Here is a 9424-nt window from a genome sequence, read left to right on the forward strand (position 1 = left end):
CAAGGATGTCCCAGAATGCATGTATCAGTCTATTTTTTATTATAAACAAATAAAAGAGTAAATAACAAGTCAAAGTCCTAGGAACCCTCTCTGAGATGCCAAAAACCTAACAACCAGTGAAATGAGTTTAGACAACAAATCTAACTGAAAGCTATTCAAAAGGCACTGAGTCAATATAACCAAACTGACCCAGGTAAGAAGGGGCTGGGCCTGGGGAGCCAGGGCAGGCAACAGTAAGGGCCCAGGAGGATTGCCCCTTAGTTTAAGGAGCTTGGCTGAGACCAAGATTGGGAAGCAGCTGCTGGGATTTGCCCGTGCTCCTCCCGAGGAGTGGGGCAGCCCAGTCACTGCCCAGAGCCACTTGGTGCCCGCCAGCCTCGAGCATGGAAACACCCACCCTCTGCTCTAGCCTAATCCTAACCCACAACTGGGTGGGAACTGGAGAGACAGGAGCCCAGGACCAGGGTGCTCCTTCAGGCTCTGCAGCAGACTCCCCTGGAGTCCAGTGGGTACAGATGTCAGAAAGGGTAGTCAATAGGGCAGTGCGTGTGGGCTGGAAGTGGCCCAGGTGCCAGCTATGCCCTGGTCACAGTAGATCCAGACAGAGGGGATGTTCTTTGGAGTTATACGCTGCTGGATCCACTGCTCACCTTCGAGCCTGGGCTCAGACCTGTGGTGCCAACCTAGGCATGAGTGTCTATTTCCCCAGCTCAGGGTCCAGGTGGGGTCTGTGGGGAATGGCTCTGGCCCACCCACCCCCACTCCCACCTAAAGGAAAGGCCCAGACTGGGCTGGGGAGGGTCTGGTGTGTATGAGGTAAAATGGCACTCACATAAGACAAGTCCTCGAGGCCCCTGCCCAGAGCCTGCCCTGACACACAGCTGCTGTCAGAGCCACTGGAGCCACTAGCTGATGGGCACTGGGACGAGACCTCCGAGTCCTCAGGAGCTAGGGCAGGAGAGTGGGTGAGCTGTCAGCAGGGGTGGCCCAGAGCCCAAGTTATGCCCTCCTGCCTTTGGCTAAGCCCAGACCTACTCAAGGACGGCTGGCTGCCCAGCTCCCCTTCAGCCTCCAGCGCGGTTTCCTCTGGGAAGCTGGTGGAATACAGGGGCCAGCGGAGGCCCTGAGGAGTCGGGTCTCTGTACAGGTGCAGGTTGAGGGACCCTAGTACTGAGCCAGAGGCAGGGTCTGCAGGAAGGGAACTCGAGGCCCCCAGGTAGGGGCTCTCACAGTCAAACGGGGCCACAGCAATGGAGGCCCGAGAACGAACTTCTGCATAAGAGAGAGGGGCAGGTTAGGACAGGTGAGAGCCCACCTGGACCAAGGTCCTGAGGGGAGCGAAGACGGGCTGATAGAGGTCCTCATTGCCTCCTGCGCAGCTTTCCTTACCCCACCCACAAGGCTACCTCGGCACTTTAAAACGTAGTTGATGGTGCGGTCGCTAATAGCTTCCTCGTTGGGGGCGATGTCCCGGAAGGCTTTGTTCCCCACACCCATGGACACCATCTCAGCCATGCGCACCTCTGGGTGGAGAGAGGGCATAGCTGGGGCCCTTTGTGACATTAGCCTGGCCCTCGGCCTCTACTATTCCTCCCCCTTAAATAAGTGTTTCCTTGACACCCATTCCCAGCAGATAATCCATCCCATGCACTGAGCCTTGGGGGTGCCAGACTCTCTCCTCCCAACAATCCTGTGGGCAGGTATAATTCCCCTTTTAGAGACGAGGTCTCTGATACTCAGATTAAGACTGTGTCCAGCCCTAGCAAGTTTGGCCCAGTGGACAGAACGTAGGCCTGCGGACTGAAGGGTCCCAGGTTCGATTCTGGCCAAGGGCACATGCCTGAGTTGCGGGCTCGATCCCCAGTAGGGGGCGTGCAGGAGGCAGCCAATCAATGATTCTCTCATCATTGATGTTTCTATCTCTCCCTCTTCCTTCCTCTCTGAAATCAATAAAGAAATACATTAAAAAAGAAGAAAAAAAAGACTGTGTCCATGGCCTGGCCAGCATGGCTCAGTGGTTGAGTGTTAATCTATGAACCAGGAGGTCATGGTTCAATTCTCAGTCAGGGCACATGCCCGGATTGTGGGTTTGATCCCCAGTGTGGGGCGTGCAGGAGGCAGCCGATCCATGATTCTCTCTCATCACTGATGTTTCTATCTCTCTCTCCCTCTCCCTTCCTCTCTAAAATCAATTAAAAAATATTTTAAAAAAGAATAAAAAGATTGTGTCCACAGTCAGAGACAGTGACAGCAGGACTGCTGACTTTGAGGTTCTTTCCCCTACACTGGCTGCTGCTGCTGCTGGACCTCCTCCCCACTGCCCAAGTACTTCCAGGTCCCTAGGCCCTCCCTGGCCCCTGTGGGACGACAAAAGCTCGGGGCGGGGGCGGGAGGGCACGGTGAAGTAGGGGCAGGGACCTACCCTTGTTGTGGACGGCCTGCTTCCAGAGCAGGCGGGAGATGTCAGCCGTCCACGCCTGCTTGGTGGCCAAGCTGGCAGCTTGCAGCACAAAAGTGTCCCTGGCCTTGCGACGGCGGAACCAGATCTCAAAGCGCAGGTTGCTCTCCCCACAGCACTCGGTGAGGCCAAGGTCTGCCATCTGTGAGGCGGAGAGGGGGGTGGTGAGGCACGGGGAAGCAGGGGCCCAGGGTGGGGGCGGGGGGCCTACCTTGAAGGAGCGCTTGTAGGCAAACATGTCAATGCCTGTGGGTCCTCGGCGAGGCTTGCTGAAGAGCAGCAGCTCCTCAAAGAGGAAAACTCGGCGCAGGGACTTGTGGCGCCCAGTGCGTACTGTGAACTCATCTTGTCGCACCAGCTGCCCCTGTTCTTTGAGGTTAACCTGCCGAGTTGGGGCCCAGTGGGTGCCCAGCTTCTTTGGCCCCCTCCCTTGACACCCACTGAACCTGCCCACCACGGCCTGGCATGACTCACGTCACAGCCTTGGATGGCGTCCATGGCAAGCAGGTCATTGCCATGTCGCAGCTGGAAGCGCACCAGGCTCTGGGCAGCCTGCAGAGCATTCAGCTCCTGCATGGGCCCCCCGCAGGCCCGTGCCAGCTCCTGGAGCAGCAGTGCGTACTTGCTCATGCGCTGGATGGGCTTCAGCAGGTAGGAGGCCAAGTCCAGGTGGTCCCCCAGGGCTTGCTGCTTGTCCTGCCAGGTGGGTGGAGAGCATCAGGCAGCCTCAGGGTGCTCCCGCCATCCCCCGCCCCCTGCACTCAGGCTCACCTACCTTGAAGAAGGAGTGGCCGTAGCTAGCCAGCAGGGCATCGGAGCGAGGTTTATTTTTGCTGTACAGCGCATACATCCCAAACTGCACCCTCTGCGAGGACACGTGATTCAGCCCCAGGTGCAAGGGGGGCAGCTCCCACAAGCTGCCCTTGCTTTGAACGAGGGGTGATCTGGCAAGAGCAGGCCCTGTGCAGAGGGGGCCTGCCCACAGGGAAGAAGCCCTGTACCCAGCTCGGCTCCTCCTACAGCTCTGAGAACCCTCTGGTCTTACCTCCGCTTGGACTCCTCCTCTGCTCACTACACTCAGCCACCTTGCTCCGTCTCTCCCTGGACCACTGGGCCTCTTTCCTGCCACAGGCTTTACACTTGCTCTTTCCTCTGATGGGGACACTCTGACTCCAGCCCCACCCTCTGGCCTCAGCTCCAACCTCAGCTCCTCACAGGCCTCACTGCTCTAAACCTTGCCCCATTGGTAACTCGATCATCTCTCTCCTGATTATTTTCCTCCTAGCCCCAACTAGAACCTGGGATTACCTTTTTCACTTTTATGTCTCCTCTACCTAACTATGAGCATCCTGAGGGGCAGGGCCCTACTCGTCTCATTCACAGATATAGCCAGCACAAGACCTGGCACCAAGCATGTGCCCACAGCTTTTATTGGGTGTGGCAGAATAAGCAGGGGCAGTGTGGCCTAGGGGGCTTACGTGGCGCAGGAAGGCATAGGCCACCCGGGGTGGGTGCTGCGTGCAGGCCTCCAGCTCACGCAGGAAGAAGTGGCAGTGGAAGTCACGCAGCTTTTCCAGATTGCCGAAGAGGTGGGAACGCTGGCCACGGAGGCCCTGGGGCACATCGGGGCGATCCAGCTCAGGGAAGTAGTTCTCTATGGTATAGTCAAGGGCACGGACATACTCCTGCTCCGTAGCCACCATCTCTGCCAACACCAACTGGAGCCTACCAGGTAGGTGAAGTCAAGACCCTGACATCCGCCCTGCCACTGCCCTCCCTGCCCTGCCCAATGCCTGTACCTGTTGGGACTCCTGGGATCAGAGCTGCCTGGCAGAAGCATGGTGGGGGATAACCCTGGCTGGGCACCAGCCTCTGGTCTGTGACAGGCAGCCACACTGGCCGCTTGGTGGCAGTGCTGGACAGACTCTCTGAGACTCTGCCCCAGACTCCGATCAAGGCTGTATGCCTTCCTCAGCAGAGGGGTGGCAGGCGCAACTGGGACCTGGCTGACACACAGGCTAGCTGTGCTGCCCGTTGGTAGTGGCTTCAGTGCAGCCTCTAGCTTCTGGTCCAGGGCCAGCCAGGTGTCCTGGCACTGTGCCCAGGCCCAGCGGCACTGCTGGCGGATGCCTTCAGAGCCCAGGCCCGTGGCCAGAGCCCACATCTTTCGGAAGTGGGCAGGAGGCAATTCAGGGTGTTTAGTCCAGTGCAGCTGCAGCCGTTGCAGCACAACCCCTGGGCGCTCCTGCTCCAACTCTGCCAACACCCGCTGCCCCTCCTCAGCCCATGTTGAGGCCTGCAACACCAAGGCCACACAGGCACTGAAGGAGAATCCCACCAAGACCACTGAGCCTTCTCCCCATGCCCCATCCCCCAGGGTGCTGGCCCCAGGCCACATCCCCAGTGGCTGGATTTAGGGGTCAGACTGAAGACAAGGAGAGAGAACGGGCAGGACGACGAGCTCAGGCTGTGGAGGAGCTGGGAGCCACCCCTCGGGCCCTACTGACCACCCGGAGCCAGGGCAGGACCCTCACACACCTGCTTGAAGAAGCACGACAGCCTCTCAGCATCTGCCAGCCACTGCCGCCGCTGGGCCAAAGCTCTAGAGAATTCAGTCAGCTGGGCTTGCAGGGCCAGAAAGGGGGCCCCAAGGGGACCCAGTTCAGCTGCTTCCCAGCCAGCCAGTGGCTGCAGAAACTTCTCCCCTTGCCTGACCTGCTCCTGGAGACACAGACTGGGCTCAGCGGCTGAGGTCTGATGGTCTAGCCCCCAAGCCCAGGTCTCCTCCACTGACATTACACATCATCATCAAGTCTCTCCTGTCAAAGACCCTCTCCCCACTCCCCACATTTCCTTTTCCTCTCAGCCCCACAGCCAAACCTCACAATCATCGTGTCTTCACCTCATCAGCCCACTCTAATCCCACACCCAGCATATCTCAGGACTCATCTGACTCTGCAGCTCAGCAACATTCAACCTTCTCTCTCCTGGCGCCTGACCCTCCCCATGCTCCTGATTTTCCTCATCTGTCTCTGGTGGTTCCACCTCCTGCTCCCACACCCTTACCCGGGCCATTGAACACTGAGGCTCCTGAAGACAGTCCACTGTCTCTCCCCAGGCAATCTTGTGTAACCACCCTTCAAATGTCACCCACACCCCCACATCCACCAGTGACCCTCTGCAGCCAGATCTCTAAGCAGCAGGCCCAACCCTAATGGGTCTTCCTCTCATTCCCCCATGGCCATCTCCAAAGCACACCTAAGACTGGATTCACAAATGCCCTTCCCCCAGAAAGTCCTTGTCTCCTGGTACCTCTCTCTGGAAACTGAACCCATTCATTCTTACATTCTCCCTCTCCCTCTTACCCTCTCATGTGTGTCCACCATCAAATCCCAGCTAATCCATCCCCACTGCCATCATCCTGGCCAGAGCAACCATTTCCCATCTGGACCACTGCAACTCCCTCTTCAATGGACTCTCCACATCCATCCTCCAAATCGTTGGGTAATCTTTCTAGAACATGATCTGAATATGTGACTTTCCTGCCTAAATTGTGCACCTTTACAGTGCCCAGTGATCTGGCCACTGAGCACTTTTCCAGCTTGTTTTACCTCATCCCATTCACCTCTCCCTCCCTCTTCTGCTCTGCAATTCAACCTCACTGTCCTTACAGTTCCTCAGGCAAGTCATGCTCCCTCCTGCCACAGGACCTTTGCACATGCTGTTTGTTCCCTCAGCCTGGAATGTCTCATATCTCCAACACTCTTCTGCCTGGGTGACCCCAACCTATCCTTCAGCTCTCAGCTCAAAAGTCACTATCTCAAGAAAGCTTGCCCAACATCCCTCTGATCATGTCCTTCCTTCCTTCCTTCCTTCCTTCCTTCCTTCCTTCCTTCCTTCCTTCCTTCCTTCCTTCCTTCCTCCTTCCCTCCCTCCCTTCCCTCCTTCCCTTCCTTCCCTCCCTTCCTTCCCTCCCTTCCCTCTTTCTCTCCCCTCCCTCCCTCCCTCCCTCCCTTCCTTCCTTCCTTTCTTGCCTTGTCAAAATAAGGCCACCAAAAATTTTGGTTACCCCCCAAAAAGAAAAAACTGGGAGACAGATGGTCATGTCTTTCTTATACACTTTGGTAGAATCACCGGCATTGCTTCTCTCCAGAGCTTTTTGCCTCAGTTTGCAAACACACATTTATGACTGAACCTTTAATTACAACTTCTCTGCTGTACTACAAATCCCAAGAGAGTATAGATTTGCTTTCACCCACCCTGCATTACTAGTTCCTGGCAAAGTGCCCCAGTGCCTACAGAATAAACCAAGTGGCCAAACTCACCTGGGCAACCCGGTCCAGCTCCCGAAAAGGGCCTTGGGCCTGGAGCAGGGTGTCCATTGAGGGTTCCCTTGGCTTCTCCAGTGCTGGCCAGCCCACCTGCTGTAGCCACACTTCAATCTGGAGGGACACCAACAGGGCAAGGACACCTGTTATGGGCTGGGGGGTCATGCTTGAGATCAGGGGTGGGCCCATCTGGGCGAATAGTTCCCACCTGGTGCAGCCCGCCCTCCTGGGCCTTCAATGTCTGGATCAACTCCAGCGCCTGTACTCGACGGTTACTCTGCAGGGTCAGTTGGTGCAGCAGCCCATCCACGCGGCCATACAGCTCATCAGCCTTGTCCACCGCTGGCCTAGTGCAAGGCACACCATCTTAGGGCCCCTGCCAGCTGCCTTGCTCCATTCCACCCTGTCCTGGGACCACAATCCTGGCTGGTTCTGAGCCAGCCAACTGCGTCACTGGCATGGGATATGGTGTGCTGGTGCAAGATCGGGGAGCTGGGCTTGTACCTACCTGTAGTCTGGGCTCTGGGTCACTTCTGGGACCTCCTGCTTCAGCCAGGCCAGCTCCAAGCTCCCCTGGCATTGTAGCCATGCCAGCTGTGGAGAGTCTAGCACGTGCTGCATCAGGACCTGTGCCTGCTGTAGCAGCTGATCAACGTCCTGTGATTAAAGGCAACAGGTAGTAGAAGTGAGCATGGGAGAAAAAGAGGGAGACAGGAAACACTGGGAAGGAGTCAGGAGGAGACACTCACCCCAGTCTCCATGGGCTGGGGCAGAGCCTTCACAGTATCAATGGCCCCCTGGAGCAGGGTACAAACCACTTGGCAGCTCTGCAGTAGGGCTTCTAGACGCTGTGAGTAGGGGCAGGCATGACAGAGGGGTGCACCGTGCTGGTCCCATCTGGGTTCCAGGATGCTGCAGCCAGCTCTGTGATGCTCCACCCAACCCAGGATCGCTGTCCAACTCCCCAGGGTCCAAGTCAGTTGTCATTGCCCTGCCTGGATCTGGATCCCCTGCCAAGTCTCCCCCTCCGCTGGCCAGGTTGCCGGCATACCCACTCTATGCCCCACGCAGTGCACTGACCATCCGGAAGTGCAGCCAGGCCTGATGGCAGTAAGGAAGGCCTCCTCCCAGTGAAGCGGGTAACCAGGAAGTGGAGATGTGGGTCAGCAGGCTCTGAAGAGAGGACAACTGCTCTAGCTGCAGGAAAAAACGGTGTTGTGACCCAGGCCCGGTGGGGAAGCGTCCCACCTCCACCCCTGGCCAACATGGCTCAGTACCTGCAGCCCTGAAGGCACCTCCTTCGGCATTTTCCCCACCAGCAGCACCTGGTGCACGGCCCCTGGGACTGCCTCCTGAAAGAAATCTGAGCTCATCCCCGCCCCCAGCCTTACACAAATGGAACGGTTAGGGGTGGGGCGCCACAATCCAGTCCTCACCTGCAGTTGGCTGAGCCCCCAGAAGAGGGAAGAGCTCGGGGGACAAAGTCGGGCATCCACTAGCACGGTCAGTCCCAGGGCCTGTACTTCGCGCCTAAGGGAACAGGCTTCATTCAGTACCTGATTCCCAGGCCCTGCCATCTCTGGGCTCAGGCTCTACCCTCCACCGCCTCCTCCCAACCTCCTCCCCGCAACCTGGGGATGCTTCGCAGGTAGAGCAGCAGGCGGACGAGTTCCTGGCTGCTGCACTTGGGATGAAGCCAGGTGTGGCTATGAGCACACAGAAGCAGCACTGCCCGGCCTTCTACATCCCGAGTCCCTGTGGGGAGAGGGCAGTGAACATCTTCCCAGTCAAGGCACCCTACCTCCACCACCGCCGGTCCCTCCTGCTACCTGGCAGGGCAGCCATGCCACTGGCCAGCAGCTCCCAGGCGAGGTCTTGGGCCAGAAGGCAGTCAGCGGGCTTAGGGAGGCTGGATCCACTAGGGTCTTGGGAAGGGAAATGGCCTGGGTCTGCATGGGCCCAGCTATCCAAAGATCCCCTCCTCAGACCTGGGACTTTGGCCTGAGTAGGGTTGGGGCCCTCCCCAAGTCTTGGCATCCCTCTCCAGGGCCCTGCCAGCCCCTTCCCAGACATCTCAGCCCAGCCTCCCTTACCTGCCTCCAGCAGCTGTGATGATGTCTCAGATAATGGGCCTCCCAGGTTCACAGAATCGCTGCCCAACTCCCCAGGGTCCAAGTCAGTTGTCATTACCCTGCCTGAATCGGGGTCCCCTGCCAAGTCTCCCCCTTGGCTGGCACTACTGCCCTGTGCCAGGCTGAGGTGGGAGGACATTAGGCATAGGAGGCTCTTCACTTCAGAGGGCACTGGTTCCTCTGACTTGCCTGAGGAACCTCCTAACGCGCCCCTCGGGCCATCCCCTGACCCATCTACAGCCATCTGTCCTGGGGTTGGTTCAAGCTCCCCAGACAGGGGGCCGCCCTGTAGCCCTTCACCCTGAGCTGCCCCTGCTGGTGGTCTTGGAGGATTGGGGTCCTTAACCTGCACCTGGGGAGCAGGCTCCTCCTCATCCCAGGCATCCCTGAAACGGCACACAGCAAACCTCCAGTCGGTGGCTTGGCCCTGGGAGTCTGGAGACTCATCCCCATCCTCCAGGGACCCCTCCATCACCCACTCCTTAAGGCTGGGCCTGCTCATGGCA

The 9424-nt window shown here is 58.0% G+C and overlaps 1 protein-coding gene across 1 annotated transcript; it reads right to left on the reverse strand.

Moving 5' to 3' along the window:
- Window positions 1–30: 30 nt before the first annotated feature.
- Window positions 31–9424, reverse strand: PLEKHG4 (pleckstrin homology and RhoGEF domain containing G4). Its single transcript, XM_079800342.1, has 21 exons — window positions 8880–9424; window positions 8616–8711; window positions 8418–8541; window positions 8223–8316; window positions 8064–8138; window positions 7867–7983; window positions 7536–7634; window positions 7295–7443; window positions 6995–7133; window positions 6784–6900; window positions 4997–5179; window positions 4258–4754; window positions 3937–4183; window positions 3234–3323; window positions 2933–3154; window positions 2670–2840; window positions 2423–2600; window positions 1407–1523; window positions 1036–1272; window positions 833–948; window positions 31–670 (listed from the first exon to the last, which is right to left on the reverse strand). Exons 1-21 carry the CDS (start codon window positions 9418–9420, stop codon window positions 665–667), a joined length of 3615 nt encoding a protein of 1204 aa, XP_079656468.1. The 5' UTR covers window positions 9421–9424; the 3' UTR covers window positions 31–664.

The sequence above is a fragment of the Cnephaeus nilssonii genome, assembly GCF_951640355.1.
Source record: "Cnephaeus nilssonii genome assembly, chromosome: 20".
In the NCBI taxonomy this organism is placed as follows: Eukaryota; Metazoa; Chordata; class Mammalia; order Chiroptera; family Vespertilionidae; genus Cnephaeus; species Cnephaeus nilssonii.

Coding starts and splice junctions, on each gene's coding strand:
- PLEKHG4 (XM_079800342.1), bottom strand. CDS start 9,420: ATGAGCAGGCCCAGCCTTAAGGAGTGGGTGATGGAGGGGTCCCTGGAG. Junction 8,139..8,222: donor GGGGGCTCAGCCAACTGCAG/GTGAGGACTGGA, acceptor GATTTCTTTCAG/GAGGCAGTCCCAGGGGCCGT. Junction 7,134..7,294: donor ACCCAGAGCCCAGACTACAG/GTAGGTACAAGC, acceptor GCCTTGCACTAG/GCCAGCGGTGGACAAGGCTG.